This window comes from Erinaceus europaeus, chromosome 7 (assembly GCF_950295315.1).
Source record: "Erinaceus europaeus chromosome 7, mEriEur2.1, whole genome shotgun sequence".
NCBI classification, from domain to species: domain Eukaryota; kingdom Metazoa; phylum Chordata; class Mammalia; order Eulipotyphla; family Erinaceidae; genus Erinaceus; species Erinaceus europaeus.
In genome coordinates, this window is record NC_080168.1 from 87,620,168 (window position 1) to 87,638,146 (window position 17,979).

Here is a 17,979-nt window from a genome sequence, read left to right on the forward strand (position 1 = left end):
CCCAAGCAAAATAAATCTCATAAAAATCTCTACTTTTTAAAAGAGCTGAGATATAATATCCATAATGTGTCAGTTGTTAAAAATGAAGAAGAAATACAAATAGTATCATGTCTTTTCCATAATGCTTTGTATGTAGCATGCATAACCAACAATAGCTGATCCTAGCTGGCAACTTGAAGTTGCTTAAAATTTTTGGAGCAAGTTCAGATTCCCAGGTTGATGTAGTGTTCCCTCCCACAGCTCTGACATGTATATAAATTCTGAGCTCTCCAAAGCCCACTGCTAGTTTTCTTCGTGGACTAACTGCACTGAAGAGACTAAAGATGATTCCTTTCTTACCTATAGCTTCTCTACTTTTGCTGGCTGTTGTTAACCCTGCAAATGCCAATGGTCATTATGACAAGATTTTGGCTCACAGTAGGATCAGGGGCCGAGACCAAGGGTAAGTCAGTGTTTGTTTTATAAACATATCTTAGCCCTTAGCTTCTTACATGTAAGATTATACATAAAGTTCCTTCTATGTACTATTCTACTTATTACTAGATAATAAGAAAAACATGAATATTATGTACTTACATATGTATATGTATTTTAAACTTTAAGAACTACTGACAAAATAACCTATAACTTATTTTATGAAACATTATATAATTTTAGTCAACAAGATTTAACAGGGAATCTCATTATGTTTTAGCTTACTTGTGCTGTTTTTTCCTTCCAAAAAATCTGGAGCAAAGCTTTAAAATTAAAAATGTTCTATGTATTAGAGGCTCTGATTGTGGATACAGCTTTGAAAACTCTCATGTTATGCTAAAGAAACTTCACTTAAATTATGTATGAAACTTGAAAAATGAGAGTGTGACTAGCTCTCTCAATTCTCTGACACAATGAAGAATGCTTTAAAATTCTGCAATGTGTAAACTTGGCAAAGACAATTTATATCTAACAGAATAAATTCAAAAACTTAGCATTTAAAAAAGTCATCAGACATAACTGAGTAACTGAATCACCCATTTATAATTCTAAATGCAATTTAGCAATTCTTCTATGTGTCAAATGATTTTCACAATGCTCAAAAGTTCCTCTGTCTCAACAGTGCAAATAAGACTTTCATTTCTTTAAGAGAAAGAAACGCTAAAAATTGTGGTAGAAGATATTCTGACCTATTATTTCAATTCAGTGAATAAATGTTCCATGTGCAGCTATACTAAATAAATTAACTTTAGCATTCATTTACTTCTGTGATTACCTACCTTGAAAATTATAGAGTATAATATCTTTGCACATAACAAAAGCTTATTTCATCTGCTCTCTGATCTTTCCATTGCTTCAGAGAAAAACTGAAGCTACTCCAACTCCCACAATGATCACTTTTGGTTTAAAAAGGGTCAGTCGATTATCAACTATTAAAGTAGTAGGAATTATGAAAGTAAAACCACGCTTCTTTTACTTTTAGAGATGTCTAAGCCCCCTCCCCCTCTCTCCATAGACTAGTTTTCCCAATGAGTCAGTAGGAATAAATTAAGAATCAGGTTTATGCAAAAATATAATCACATCTTGAAAACTGAATCCACATATTAAACTTTTATTTTTATTTTATTTTTTTTTACATCAAACCTGTAGATGTGACAATGTAGTCAGCATTAAAACATTAACTGTCTTTCCCCTTTACCTTCCAGCCCAAATGTCTGTGCCCTGCAACAGATTTTGGGCACCAAAAAGAAGTACTTCAGCACTTGTAGGAATTGGTATCAAGGTGCCATTTGTGGAAAGAAAACGTAAGTCTCTCTTTTATTTTCCTTAAACTGTCAGTTTCAGTGATAACGCACCATGGTGTGGGGCCTTTTCCTTGGGTATATGTGCCATTCTGGAATGTGTTCCAATTTTTTTCAAACGTTGCCATCACCTACATAAATAAATAAACTACCCCTGCATTTCTCCCTGCACTAGTAGAAGTCTCATGATCCCTGAATCTATGTGTATTGGAAGATCTAAAGGAATCAAGTCATAAGGCAGTGCAATTTGATTACAGAAACAGTGTGTGAGAGACTGTTTTCCCATTGTTTCCTGTATTCATTTTTATTCTAAATTAAATACTGTATACACCCAAATTTTATTGTTTTATTTTAAAATTTAATAAGGAGAGGGATGAATGCTGGGGCATCTGGTTGACCGCATGTCCAAGGACCTGTGTTCAAGTCTCTGTTCCTCACATGGGGGCGGGGGAGCCACTGTGTGAGTGGTGAGTGGATACCTTACTGCAGGTATTTCTCTTTCTCTGTCTACATCTCCACCTACCTCTTCCCCATCAAGTGCTCTTTGTCTTTATCAAATAAAAAAGAAATAATAAAAAAATTAAAAAGATGGATTTGAAAATGAAAATGGACAAAGATGACAAGTTGATCTGAACTAGTGGGACTTAGGTGACAAAAATTAGTCTTTTATTTTTAGAGCCATTTGGAAAGTGTAAAAAAAAAAATCCAGTTTATCTCAGCATTTTGTCAAAACCTAAAGCTGGAAAGGACTGCAACTTTATGTCTTTGTTTAATCTAGTCACTGCACTCCAAACTGCCAGATCCTCAGGGGTTTACAATGGTCACAAAAGCAGCCCACTCCCGCATTTACTCTTTCAGCAGGCAAAAGATGATTACCATCTAATTCAGTTATGCAATCCACTAATCAGGTTAAATTGGAAAGAATTTTTAATTATTTGATACACATTTCCACTCTTAGTTTTTCAACAGATACTGAGTTGGTTTTTGCTGTTGTTGTTGTTGTTTGTTTTTTCTTTTCACCAGAGCACTGCTCAGCTCTGGCTTATGGTGATATGGGGGAATGAACCTGGGACTTTGGAGCCTCAGGCATGAGAGCCTCTTTGCATAACTATTATACTATCTACCCTCTCCCCCTATGGTTTCCAGGAATCTTTTTTTTTCCACTCAACAAATATTGATAGCAAAAAAATTCCCATCCTGGGTGTATATAATGGTTAAGAACTACTCATGTGGTCCAATTTCTTCTTTAGAAGGAAGAAGTTGAGTGATAAAATAAGTTACTAAATTAAAGAAATAAAAAATATTAGAGATGTCATCCTAAGTCTAAATAAATAAGTAAAGCAATAAAGGGCTGACTCATCCATCCTTACTAATTTATGAATCGTCTGTGAAGCTCAGCACATCACTATCAGACTAGTTACCTACAGTGGAAGGGTTGAAGGATTATTAAGTCTTATTCTTTAACAAAGTGTCAGTACAAATACTAAGCATAGATGAACCATTTGACAGTTTAACACTTTAACTTGTGAAATATAAGCTGAATATTTACTGAGTTTCTAAAGGTAGAAGGATTTGATGAATATGAAATAGCTAAGTAACACTAACAAACAATATCAACTGCCCTTAAATTTAAACTACCTAATTATTTGTATATATGGGAAAGGAGCTGTGATCAAATTTTTATTTAAAATTCCCAGGATTATTTTTGCTTCCAGAGAAGCATGTATTCAAGGCATATAACCTTAAATGGATTACACCTCCTCCTGAGAACTGTCTAACTTCACAAGAATTCACTATCCATTTCCACTCCTTTGTTCAACAGAATTTCAACGGCTGTTTTTTTTTTTTTTTTGACATAGAAGTTATGCCTTTTAGTTTTCAGACAACTGCCAGACTTGTGAGTCATTCACCCAATTACAATGTAAGTAGTCAATGGTTACAGTGATTTCATACTTGGAATCTACCAGGCAACCAGTTAGGAGCTCCAAGCTTCTGGATTCTTCTCTCTTTATTTAATTCTTTATTGTGATGGGGTCATATTTCAAGTGCATACTAACTACATAAGAAAACATCCGTGCTGTGACACACACACACACACACACACACACACACATCATCATCATCATCATCATCATCCTTACTAGAAGTTAGGAAGTGTACAATAATCACTTTAACCATCTAAAAATATTAAAGATTCCTAAGCTTGTAAAATATCATATGTCAGGAGTAGGGTGGTAGTGCAGTGGGTTAAGCGCACGGCATAAGGATCCCAGTTGGAGCCCCCATCTCCCCACCTGCAGGGGAGTTGCTTCACAGGCTGTGAAGCAGGTCTGCAGGTGTCTAACTTTCTCTCCCCCCCTATGTTTACCCCTCCTCTCTCCATTTCTCTCTGTCCTATCTAACAATGACGACATCAGTAACAATAACAATAATAACTACAGCAATAAAAAAAACAAGGGCAACAAAAGGGAAAACAAATAAAAAATATATCATATGCCAAACATTCTTGTTTTTCCTTAAAAACACCACTTGGAAGCCTGTTTTTTGTTTGTTTGTTTTTATGTTTTTTACCAGAGCACTCTTCAGCTCTGGCTTATGGTGGTTTGGGGATTGAACCTGAGACGTTAGAGCCTCTGACATGAAAGTCTGTTTCCATAACCATAACCCTCTGCCAGAAGCCTATTATTATTATTACCAAAATCTCTAGTAAGATTTTTTAATTACAGTGTCTCCTCTGTTGATTTTTGCTAATTTACTCTCCTCTACCATATCTTCATTTCACACATGTATATCTGTGCTCTGTAATAAATCTGTTTTAGTTTCTGATAACCAAATAATAATACTGACAGAAAGAATCCCTGTTTTTCCATCTGCTTGCAGCTGCTAAAATTTCCAGACATCCTGAGAACTTTGTATGCATGAGAACTTTGTATCAGTTGACAGAAACGTTTATATTCTGGTTGGATAGTTGCTGTGGGAAGTTTAGGGGAAAGTATTGGGGTGATTCAATGAGAAAAATGAAAATTTCTAAATTTAAGATGATTCTCACAACATACACTGGCCTAGTAATATATTTTGTAGACTTTCTTTAAACAGTATCAGTAACATGTTAGTAACCATATCTATGAGGTTTTAGATGCCACTCAAAAATTAGCTAAATAGTGTCAGATGTGGATAGCAATAATTCTTCTTTATTCTCAAAGGAACTGTGTGTTTTGTGTACCATAAATGTTCTGCTGAAAAAGTTATACTTTTGTTTTTTTAAATATCAACTCATTGACTCATATTGTTCAACTATCAGCTGAAATTGTAGAGATTGATTTGTAATTGTATCCCATCTGATATGTTCATTCTCTTCATTAAGGCTGATCTTTGGGTTATATGAGTATGGATTTTTGATATACTAATAGCTTACTATTCACTATTTTACTTTAAGTAAGTCTTAATAGACCTGGATTTAAATAAATGTCTCACTGTTAACTGTTTACAACATATGCTAAAACTAATGCTTAATCAATCATTAATGTGTTGGTATCCAAATAGTCAAAATATATTCTATGTAAATAAAATTGTTTTGGGAGTCATATCAGGATTTACTCATGACTCTCATATGGCTTCTCTTCTTTATTCTTTCTTCCCTTTTGTTTATTTGGGTTTTTTGTTTTAAAGCCTAAGCATTGCTCAGCTCTGGCTGAAAGTGGTGCTGGGAACTGAGTGCAGGACTTCCAGCATGCAAATCCTGGCTGCTGCTGCTGCTGTACCACCACCATGCTTTCCTTAAATAGTTTGTATTTATTTCCAGTATTGCCCGTTCTGAAAAATAAGAGAGAAGGAAAGAAAAAGGGAAGAATGGAGAGAGGGGAGGAAGGAAAGGGAATTGGAAACCAAATTCTATTATGCTCAAGACCCTAGAACTTTTCTATCATTCCACTGGCCTATAAAGAGAAACAACAGGATAAAGATGTCAGTCTCTGGTATATTGTATAAGACTCTGGGATAGGGTAGGGGGGAATTTTCAGCTCCTGGAATATGATGGTAGAGGAGGACCTAGAGGGGGTTGAATTGTTATGTGAAAAGCTGAGAAATGTTACACATGTACAAACTACTGTGTTTTACTGTCGACTGTACACCATTAATCCCCCCCTAATAAAGAGAGAGAGAAATAACACTGACAAAAATATCTTGGTATTAAAAAAACTGATTCTATATTCTCAGTATATCATGGCAATAAATTATAGGTTTTACTACACTTACACCAAAATACTTCCTATTTTGATAATGATTTTCTTCCAATGTACAGGACTGTGTTATATGAATGTTGCCCTGGGTATATGAGAATGGAAGGAATGAAAGGCTGCCCAGCAGGTAAAAAAAAAAAAAAGTCAATTGCTGAATTAAAGAACTTGACTTGTGTGAAGAAAGAACTAAAATATCTCAACTTGTAGACAAGCCAAATGTTTATGTCTGCCTATGTACCAAGATGTCCCAATTTATGTTAGTTGTACATTTGTCAAGTTGGTAAGGTATTAAAACATACTTTTCATGCTCTAGATTTTGGACCACACAACAAAATCATAGTCATAAATTTAAATTAATTCAACATTACTTCATTAATAAAAAAAATCACTCTGAAGAATATTCTTTCTTTGAACTTGCTAGAAAAGAAGTTGACGAGTTGGCAAGGTATCATTTTCTCTGACTGAACAGCTCTGTTTTTAAAACAGTCCTCATACTAGAATGTTACTTTTTTTTAACTGTCAACTAGACAAAACATGATTCATCTATTTCCTCTTTGAAATAATAGTCATTCAGATATTAACATCAATCATCACACCCTTTCTTTAGGTACATTCTCTTCCTCAACAAAGTCTCCTCTCTGGATACTAATCAATCCCATTTTTTAAAAGAGTTATTTTGTTTATTTCATGTACACACACAGGAAAGAGGAAAGAGACTGAGAGGCCAGAGTGCCATTCTGTCACTTCAGAATGTCAGAATGGAACCTGGTGACTAGGACATGCATTTCCATTACTTGCCCATTAGCCATGTCCCTAGTTTTTTCTAATGTGACAGACAGTTTGGAGCTCTCACCATCATGGACACCAGTCACCGGGATCCTTATGCTGGTCCTTGCACTTCATGGCATGTGTGCTTAACCCACTGCACTACCGCTGGACACTCCCCCCCACCACTGTTGTTTATGGTTCATGTAGGTCTGTGAAATTAAAGAAATAAGAATGTGGGGGGGGGGCACTTGGGCATGGATTAATGTCACCAGTAGCCATGCCACCTTAATTCCTATTAAATTTGCAACATATTAAAGTTAGTTATAGGCTTTTACGGCATAAATTCTATCAAATCAGGCTTTTCTCCAAGATTTGTTTTTCCTATTTCCTATCTGGTTTTAGATTTATTACTTGTATGGAATATTGTTGTTACTTAGGACCTGATGATTTTGGCTAATTTTTCCCATCCATTTGGAATTTCATTTTTTCAAATCCTGATTTTATAATTCAATTAAATAATTTTCACTTCATCTGTACATACACAAATGGAATATCACATTTATTATGACAATGTCCCAGTCATACTAATTTTCAAATAATATAGGGTAAAAAATAATTTAGTGGGGCCGGGAGGTAGCACAGCAGGTTAAGTGCACATGGCACGAAGCACAAGGACCAGCGTAAGAATCCCTGTTTGAGCCCCTGGTTCCCCACCTGCAGGGGGGTCAATTTACAAGTGGTGAAGCAGGTCTGCAGGTATCAGTCTTTCTCTCCCCCTCTCTGTCTTCCTCTCCTCTCTTGATTTCTCTCTTTCCTATCCAACAGCAACGACATCAATAACAACAACAATAATAATAACCACAACAATGGCAACAAAAAGGAAAAAATAGCCTCCAGGAGCAGTGGATTCGTGGTGCAGGCACTGATCCCCAGCAATAACCCTGTGTGTAATGTTCATGTATCTACCCTAAAGTGCAGAATAAATATTCTGAAAGGGTTAGATACTTTAATCTATTTTCTTTCTGAAATTGTGATAAAAATCATTGGGTCCAATTGACTGAAAAATTCAAATGTATAAAAAAATAATATCCCTATACATGACAGTATTATTTAATTGGTGAGCATTAAAATGTTATGAAAAACATCACCTCTGATATTTCTAGTGAGAAGTGAAGAATATGCTTCTCATTTCCATGAAATGAAATGAATCCTTTTCAGAATTTCAGTGAAATAATCAGAAATAGCTTTACTGTTAACAATAATTAAATTATTAGTGTCACTGTAGGCTTGACATATAAATAGAGTAAATGTTAAGCCTAGGTGATATATATGTATATATATATATATATATATATATATATATATGTTATTTTCTCCAATATATAAGATATATGGTATATTACACTTTAACTTCATCTTACTATTTTATATAAATTACTGGTTCATAAATTTTATTGTTAAAAGCATCTGTTAAATATATTAAGAACTGAGCTCAGGGTTTAAATATTCAAAATAATGTCCTTGAAATATTATCTTGAGTCTCTGTTCATTGCTTTATTCTTTCAGTTATGCCAATTGACCATGTTTATGGCACTCTGGGCATTGTGGGCACCACCACAACACAGCACTACTCTGATGTCTCAAAACTAAGGGAAGAGATTGAAGGAAAGGGGTCATTCACTTACTTCGCACCGAGTAATGAAGCTTGGGACAACCTGGATTCTGTAATTCACCATTTATATTAATATAATTGTTCTTGTTATTTTTCTGTATTAATTAATTTACTGACCTGGAAATGAATATACATTCTATATGCCGTACATGATGATATTTAAGGGTGTGTGTTTAAGTGCAAGGAGAAAGAAGTATCTTAATGCATCCATAAATGGAATAACTCTCCAACAGATTCACAGCCTAATAAATAGAAGACAAGTTAAAAGTGGGCTAAATAGCATTTTACTTCTTTTGTTTTCCTTTTGGGTCATGAAATAATATGCTTTGATATATTTATCTGTAGATAATATATATTTAATAGAAATCTAAGTGAGTCTAGAATTAAAATATAAGATATACATATATATAATAACCTGTTTTCATTTCATCTAAATATATATGACTGCTTTGATAGGGCATATTTTATACTTCTGTGTGGATATTTAAATGAATCATTATAAAGAATTTGATTTTCAGACCTTCTGTGTACATCTTGATTCACAACACACTAAATTATATAATTCAATTTCCAAACTTGTATGGTGGCTAGAAATCATATTCTTATTACTAAGTTGGTATTAAGATGAATTTATAATTATCAAGAGTCAAATAATACTTAATCACACTTACATAGGTTCCTATATTTATCATGTTGTTAACTGTGTGCTTAATTACATTTATTACAGACCTTTTTTTCCCTGTCTTTTTTTTTTCTTTTTTTGTCTATAGCTATCACCATTCTTTTCCTTGTTTTAAGAATTGGTATTACTAATATCTCTTCCAGATACTGGCCTTTGCTGTCTGTGTTTGTTTGCTTCTTTATTATTGCTACCGGGGTTATCACTGGGGCTCAGTACTGGCTTGGCATTCTGAATCCACCACTTCGGTTAGCTACTTTTCCTTCTTTTTTTTTTTTTTTTCTTTCTGATTCTTTTTGTTTGTTTTAGATAGGACAGAGAAAAAAAATGAGAGAGGACCAAGAGACAGTGAGAGGGAGAGAAAGGTAGCGATAGAGATCTGCAGACCTGCTCAGCTGCTTGTGATAGGACCCCCCTGCAAGAGGGGAGCAGGGGTCTCAAACCTGGTGCTTGCACTTGGTAATATGTTCACTTAACTGGTGAGCCACTGCCCAGCCCCTGTATCTCTTTTCTTTTTTTTTAAATGAAATTATTCTCTTTTAAATTCGTTTATTTTTTATTGGGGCTAAATGGTTTTCCAGTATAGTCTTTAACACATAAGCACAGCCTCTCTTCTCCCCTTGCCTGATGTCTAGGAGACACATCAGAACCCCAGTGTTCCTTCACCCGGTCCCTTCCCCTCCTTCACCAGAGTCCTTTGTTTTGGTGCAATACACCACACCCAGTCCAAGTTTCAGCGGCTACGTAGTACTCCATTGTGTATATGTACCATATAGTACTCCATTGTGTCTATGTACCACAGCTTCCTTCGCTATTTAATCATCTGGCGTACTTCCAAGTTTGGGCTTTTACAAGCAGTGGTGCTGTTGTGAATATAAGTGTGCACAGGTCTTTTAGGATAGGTGTTTTTATTTCTCCTGGGTAAATCCCCAAGAGAGGGATTCCTGGGTCATATGGTAGGTCCATTTCTAGTGTTCTGATGAATCTTCAAACTGTTTTCCATAGGGGTTGGACCAATTTACATTCCCACTAGCAATGTAGGAGAGTCCTCCCCACAACCACCACCACTCCGTCACACAGCCTCTCCAATAGTTGGTGTTTCTTCTTTTCTGCCTATATTTCTGATGACTTCAGCTGTCACTTAAATCTTTCTCTTGTACTTGCTCTTGGATACACCATCTGCATCTTTAAGTAAATAAAATTAACTACAACGCATTTCATTTTCTTTCTCTTGCCGAACAATTGCTCTCCTGCTGATTTAACCCCAAAATAAGTAATACCGGTCTCAGTGTTTGAAAACTATGAGTCATCGTTAGCCTCTCTCCTTTTTAACACATTGCTGTTAGTCACCCAAATCTCATGCTTCACTCTCCTGATCCCTTCATTTCTGTGATGCATTATCACTAGATTAATCAACGTCAAGCCCAGTATATCAGTATATTCCAACTTCACAAATTCTGCGGTAGCTCTATATCCATTTCATTCATACTTAGGCATTAATCTTTTCCATGTTATTGTCCCACATGTGCTCCGGAATGTGGTTTTCATTTCTATGAGCAATATAACAATATATGCTAAGTTGATTAGCCATCTTCTATTCTATAGTATCTACCCTGTGTCAGCAACTGAATTGAGGATAAAAATCCATGTCATTCCTAAGCTAGGGTACCCTTCAAGACCTATCTCCAAATCTTAAACTATTGACATTCCTCATTTCACATGTATGTAAAAGCAAACTTTTCTTCTTCTGTCCCTTATCTTCCTATACTAATTTTCTAGCTGGTATACATACACTATATATATCATATACCATATATATCTTAAAGTTGGAAATTTACCTTTGCTATCAGTGTATTTCACATAACACCAATGCACTGTAATATGCACTATTGGATAAATTAAAAGCTACAGAACAGCTGAATTCTTGGATTTGCTATGGGACATATATAAATATGTCTATTATGAATGTTGTCTACAAATATTAAGGATTCTCTGATTTTCTTGCCACTCAAAATATTTTAGATACCTAAAAATTTTTATTTCCATAAACCTTCACAGTATGATTGTCACCTTCACATTACAACTATCTTTTCATCAAAATATTCATTTAAAAATCTGTTTTTTCTCTAAAAATGTCTAAGCCTCATATTAAGATCCAAAGATCTTAACTGAGTACTTGAACCTATGCAATTCCTTAATTAATTGAACTAATAGCTCATTAAGTTATTTATGTCAATTCAATCCTATAATAGAGGTACTCTGATGAGAAATTAATGAGAGTATAAATAGTGTGTTCATAAAAGTATAGCTTACCACAATAAACTATTTCAATTTTTCTAGGATATTCGTAGGGGTTTGGAGAATAATGTAAATGTTGAATTACTGAATGCTTTACACAGTCACATGATTAATAAGAGGATGCTAACCAAGGACTTAAAAAACGGCATGATTATTCCTTCAATGTATAACAATTTGGGACTTTTCATTAACCATTATCCTAATGGGGTAAGTTTCATTTATAAAAAGTATATTTGGGGAAAATATCATTCTGAATTGTTCTATGTATTTTATATAATATTCACAGGATAACAAAATATTAATAATCGAATAAGATATAAATATATTTTAACTTCCCCCCCACATCTAAGACATATAAATTTTGAATTGCGTGACTGATTTGTGCTAAAGAGTGACCGTGAGGGAAAAAAAAAAATCCCATTGACGGTTTATTGACAGTAGATGACAGATATGCCAATATTTTGGGCTGTATTTGAAAAAATATTAGAGTCGATAATAAATTAGAACTGGTCAGTTCTCAAAGAATAATCATAGAATGTGTTTTTCCTTTGCCTTTATCTACTATACTGACTTGGTTCTCACATTTTTTTGGTAAAAACCTTTGTGGGAAACTTCCAACTAATGTAATAGGGCTCTTCCAACAGTCAAGCTAACAGGGTCAAAAGGGGTAGTGGTGAGGCAATATTTATGAAGTTGTTGACATGAAACATTATATAATGCAATATTTGTTTCCTTTAGAACTTATTTTAACACTAATTTGAGGTCTTCTTTATGAAATTTATTGATTTACATTAGTAGTAGTTTACAATTCCATTTTAAAAAGAGAAAAATCAATATTTTAAATAAAATTAATTTTCATTATATTTTCATAAATGTTAAATGTAACTGAACTTGTGTCCTCAACTGATTCCATTTTCTCTTGTTATCTTTTCAGACATGGCATTATGTGAGTTTCCAACCTCAGTATTTATATTCATAATGTCAGCTCCTTCATCTTACAAATATGGGTATAAATTAGAAACAGGGAATGAGCATAAAGTCTTTTAAAAAAAAATAGAGGTGGAGAGAGAGCAAAAGAGACCACAGCATTGAATCTTTTTTTCAGTGTGGCTAGGACCAGGCTCAGACCTGGGTAATGCACAAGGCAAAGCATTGCACTATCCATGGGAGCTATTTTGCAAACCTAAGGGTTTATAATTTCAGTGGTCAAAGGATAGCACTGAATTGTGTACTTTGATTTGTCTCAACTAATTATAGGTGGTCACTGTTAACTGTGCTCGAATCATCCATGGGAACCAGATTGCAACAAATGGTGTTGTACATGTCATTGACCGAGTCCTTACACAGATTGGTACCTCAATTCAGGACTTCATTGAAGCAGAAGATGACCTCTCTTCTTTCAGGGTTAAGTATGAGTAGTAACAGGAAATTGTCTCAGGTCACTGAAATTCCTCCTCTTTCCCTGTTAAAATCAAAAGCAAACAAAAATTATATTAAACAAATTTGGCAGAAATGAACAACATTCTTTGAAATGAAAAGATAATTAATTATTTTGGAGAGAAGAAATATTCTCCTAGTATGAAATTTATGTGGCCACAATAGATTAAAAAAAGAGTATTTTAGCTACATGATGACAGTGTATTTCGTGCACTTAGAATGTGTTCATCTAAGTTATTATATACTGCTGGATATTGCTATGGTCATACAAATTTTGACAGAAATTCCATTCCTACAGTTTAAGGCAAGTTGGAAAATATGTAGTTGACAGTGTCAAAAAAGTAATGTTTTAAAAATCTCACAGCAAACTTTCATAATTTCTATAGAGCCAGATGTCTCATGTCAGCTTTATAAAAATATGACGTAATTTCCTTTTTTAAAAATTTGCAATGTAGACGCTTGTAAAAACAAACAAGAAAAATTTTTTTAAAATGTGTTTGTATTGCAGGCAGCTGCCATCACATCTGATATACTGGAGAGCCTTGGAAGAGATGGCCACTTCACACTATTTGCTCCCACCAATGAGGCCTTTGAGAAACTTCCTCGTGGTGTACTAGAGAGAATCATGGGAGACAAACTAGCCTCTGAAGGTACTAAAATGTATTCCATTAGAAGAACCCTCTCAGATTTCCAAGAAGGAAAAGAAGTGAAAAAAGATGAAGTCATTCCAATATTACAACTTCGATAAACAAAGACAAAAGAAAACTTGCATTTTGAGGATACTTTAATTTCTTTTATGGTCCTCTAAAGAGAAACAAAATTATTAACTGATTAATTTAAAAATTCATTACTATGATTAAATAAGAAGATATCTCAATTCTTGTACTGCTTTCAAGTAGTATAGATTAGAAAGAATTTGCAAATGTTGAACACTATTAACCAAATCTTAGCAGCATATGCACACTACATAATGATTTTGATTTACATTTATGCTAAAATACACAATAAGTTCAGGTATGTACATGATGCTCTTAGGCCATTATTTATCTATATGTTGAAGTTCACTTCTTTCCAGTTTCCTCCTTTTCTGTATGTAACTAGCATTTTCACTTACTCAGCCTGATTTCTTATACCAATTAAATCAATAAATTTTGAGGATGCAGATATTGGTATGATACAGTTGAGGCATCTTTATATGTCCTTTACCAACACATCTTTATTTTGAATACATTCTAGATGACTTTAGTAAATAATTTTGTTGTATCTATTCACTGTTTATCTTTTCAGTCTCCTGTATTAGATTATTTAGAATGTATGCACAGCTATTATGCTATAAGAAACTAATACAAAATCTGCTTGGGTGTTTTGGGACCAGTATGACTGACAAACAATAGGTCTCTGAGAGAAGCAATTCTTGTTTTTATATCAGAAATTGCTTTTTATATTAATTGTAATTTGATCTAAAATATTTTCTAGAACTTCATTTAGTTACACTTTTTTTTCTTATTTTGTACTAAGCTGAGGTGTGTGTGTGTGTGTGTGTGTGTGTGTGTGTGTGTGTGTGTACATCATGAAAAAACTTCCCTAAAAGTAAAAAGAAATTGAAAATCTTTAGTGGACCTGAGTGGTGGTGCACCTGGTTGAGTGCACATTACAAACATTCAAGGCCCCGGTCCCCACTTGCAGGGGGAAAGCTTCACGAGTGCTGCAGGTGTCCCTCTTTCTCTCTCCCTATATCTCCCTCCCTCTCAATTTCTCTCTGTCTCTGTGTAATAAAGAAAAACATATTTAAATTTTTTTAATTATTGAGAAAAAAATAATTGGTCAATCCTTAGATTTTTGCATGCCTTAGGAACATTTACTTCTACAGTAAAACATAACATTTAATGGTGAAACATTACTGGGCTTATCCTATATCTTGCACTTTTTATTTTGTCCTTCAGCTCTCATGAAATACCACATTTTAAACACTCTCCAGTGTTCTGAGGCAATTATGGGAGGAGCAGTCTTTGAGACCCTCGAAGGAAACACTATTGAGATAGGATGCGATGGTGACAGTATAACAGTAAATGGAATCAAAATGGTGAACAAGAAAGATATTGTTACAAATAATGGTGTTATCCATTTGATTGATCAGGTCCTAATTCCTGATTCTGGTAAGCAACAATTTCATATTCTTCTGCTTACTATAATGTTTCTATTATGAGAAGTAAATGTGCAGTGTAAGAAATGGCTTGAGAAAATGAACAAAATAAACAAACGGTGAGCTGAGTACTACATAAGCCTGACCCCCACCCCCGTTTAGTCACAAGCACTCCCTATGTGGAACTTGGGTTTCCTTTGATTTTCTAGCATCTTATATTTATAAAAGTTCCCACAGTGCTGGTTTTTCTTAAAAACAGAAGATATAACCAAGTGTCAACTTTAGATAAATGTAAGAGCAATGACATTTACAAGGATAGAGAATGCTGAGCAGTTGAGCATTAAAGAAAACCGAGTATAACAAGACAGAAAGGTATTTCCTTTTGAAATTCTCTGTGGTTATCAACATTCCAAAATGGGAAACTAGAATTCCCCTACTGAGGAAGGACAGGATTCCTGATTTATAAGTGCATAAAACAGCTTTTAGAAAATTTTCAAGAACTGGTTTGCCAGTTTCATGGTGATAACAAGGATGACTTTGTTGAAATGGCAATGGTTTATTTTACAGCCAAACAAGTTATTGAGCTGGCTGGAAATCAGCAAACCACTTTCACAGACCTGGTGGCCCAGTTAGGTCTGGCATCTGCTCTGAAGCCTGATGGAGAATATACTCTGCTAGCACCTGTGAATAATGCATTTTCTGGTATGAACTGGCAGTGCTAACCCTCACCTCTCCCCCCCCCCCACATCTTATTCTTTATCATAACGGTTTGCAATACGAAATAACATCTTACAAAGTGTTCTTTAGTTTCTGCACTGTTTACACAAACAGTATGCTAGGACTGTGTGGTTTCTACTAAAATATCCTTAATTTCCAAACACATCATTATAATAGATGATAACACAGAGAGAGTAAAAAGTTTTGAGAAGGGGTATTGAGATGCTTTATGAATTTATTAATATCTCCAGAACACATACTGGATGAAGAATAGACCTCAAGAAAGTTAAATTTGATTCATTTATTTAAACACAAAACAATAACATAAAGAACAAACAGAGGGGTTGGGGTGGACACCTTAATGGTTATGCAGAGACTCATGTCTGAGGCTTCAAAGTCCCAGGTTCAGTACCCTATACCACCATAAGCCAGAGATGAGCAGTGCTCTGGTAAGAAAGAAATAGGCATTATGTTTCTTTTTTAATTATTATTTATTTATTTATTTTCCCTTTTTTTGCCCTTGCTGTGTTTTTGTTGTTGTAGTTATTATTGTTGTTGTTGATGATGTTGTCATTGTTAGATAGGACAGAGAGAAACTGAGAGAGGAGGGGAAGACAGAGAGGAGGAGAAAAAGATAGGCACTTGCAGACCTGCTTCACTGCCTGTAAAGCCACTCCCCTGCAGGTGGGGAGCCAGGGGCTTGAATAGGGATCCTTATGCTGGTCCTTGCATTTTGTGCTACATGTGCTTAACCTACTGTGCTACCGCCCGACTCCCGGCATTATGTTTCTAATAATTTAAAAATCATAAATAAAATGTAGTTCCTATACATATTCACAGTGTGATATGAACTAATACATATCTTAGTGCTTATAAGTTTCCAGAAAACTTACTTCATAGAAACATTTTTAAACTGTTAGGCAAAAAATAATAATCAAAACATAAATATAATATTTTACATTTTTCCAAGTATTAAATTATAATAAATCTATTAATGAATAGTCAAATGACTAGTAATATTTGCCTACTTATAAATAATATTGATGTCTGTGCTTATTGACATTATCCCACACTTAAGATATTGTGTACTTCAATTACTTCTCCACTATCAAAGACAGTTTTAATCATTTGATGTTCAGTGCACAGACTTCCTAGCTTTGAGCATTTAGATGACTCATACATGTGTAGGACCCAGAATATCAGTATATTAGGAGTTATCCATTTTCATTACTTTTCTTACCAGAAGAAACTTTAATGCTTTCCAAGTAAAGTAATGTTCTCTCTTAATGAACTTATTTGTAGATGATACTCTGAGTATGGACCAGCGCCTTCTGAAGCTAATTCTGCAGAATCACATACTGAAAGTAAAAGTTGGCCTCAATGAGCTTTACAATGGACAAATCCTTGAAACAATTGGAGGCAAACAACTAAGAGTGTTCGTCTACCGCACAGTAAGTAGATCTGAATAAGATAAAATGTCCACAGTGGCCTGTCTTTCACAGAAAGCCTCTCTCTATTTCATATGGCATGCACTTTTCAAAGAATGTTACTGCAACAAATGTTTTCCAAAATGTTATGAATGTATTTTTATAGCAAATCTTCAAGGAAGATCAAGGAATGGAGTGGCTTGTGTGAAGACTGTCAGGAAAGTGTTGAAAAAGTATCATATATTAATGAATCAGACTATTTATATTTGCTTAATTATAAATAGTGCTATTCACTAAATTGTCAATCACTTATTTTTATAAGTTTCCTTAATTTATCTAGTATTTTTCGTACAATGAAATGTTCAACTCTGATTTATGGTAGACTAGGAATTGGACCTAGAACCCTGAGCTTCAATCACAAATGTCTGTTGAATAAACACTGTGATATCCCCCAGGCCTACTAATTATTTCGGTTGTGAAAATTAGCTAAATTCCTCTAAGTAGGCTAGAATGTACTTTACAATTTGCAAGATAATATTCATAAAGAGTAAAATATGAGAACCGTGTGGTGGTGCATTGGGTTAAATGCCCATGGTGGGAAGCGCATGGGCCAGCATCATGATCCTGGTTCGAGCCCCCGGGTCCCCACCTGCAGGGAGTTCCCTTCACAGGCGGTGAAAGAGGGCTGCAGGTGTCTTTCTCTCCTCCTGTCTTCCCATTCTCTCTCAATTTCTCTCTGTACTATCCAACAACAACAACAGCAATAACAACAACAATGATAAGCAAAAAGGGGAAAATTTTTTTAAAGAGTAAAATACATAAGGT

General features: G+C 34.6%; 1 protein-coding gene across 5 annotated transcripts in view; it reads left to right on the top strand.

Moving 5' to 3' along the window:
• The window catches only part of POSTN (periostin), a 529,487-nt gene that overhangs the window by 488,322 nt on the left and 23,186 nt on the right, over positions 1-17,979 (top strand). For 4 of the 5 annotated variants that reach the window (XM_016189742.2, XM_060194909.1, XM_007526529.2 and 1 more), the window contains exons 1-10: positions 281-442; positions 1,680-1,778; positions 6,076-6,140; positions 8,348-8,505; positions 11,473-11,637; positions 12,688-12,834; positions 13,376-13,517; positions 14,811-15,023; positions 15,578-15,712; positions 17,030-17,178. In XM_016189742.2, coding sequence (XP_016045228.1) covers positions 324-442; positions 1,680-1,778; positions 6,076-6,140; positions 8,348-8,505; positions 11,473-11,637; positions 12,688-12,834; positions 13,376-13,517; positions 14,811-15,023; positions 15,578-15,712; positions 17,030-17,178 — 1,392 coding nt within the window. In that variant the 5' untranslated portion in view covers positions 281-323. Of the gene's footprint in view, positions 1-280; positions 443-1,679; positions 1,779-6,075; positions 6,141-8,347; positions 8,506-11,472; positions 11,638-12,687; positions 12,835-13,375; positions 13,518-14,810; positions 15,024-15,577; positions 15,713-17,029; positions 17,179-17,979 lie in introns of those variants that run through there. The other variant, XM_060194910.1, reaches the window with a different exon arrangement.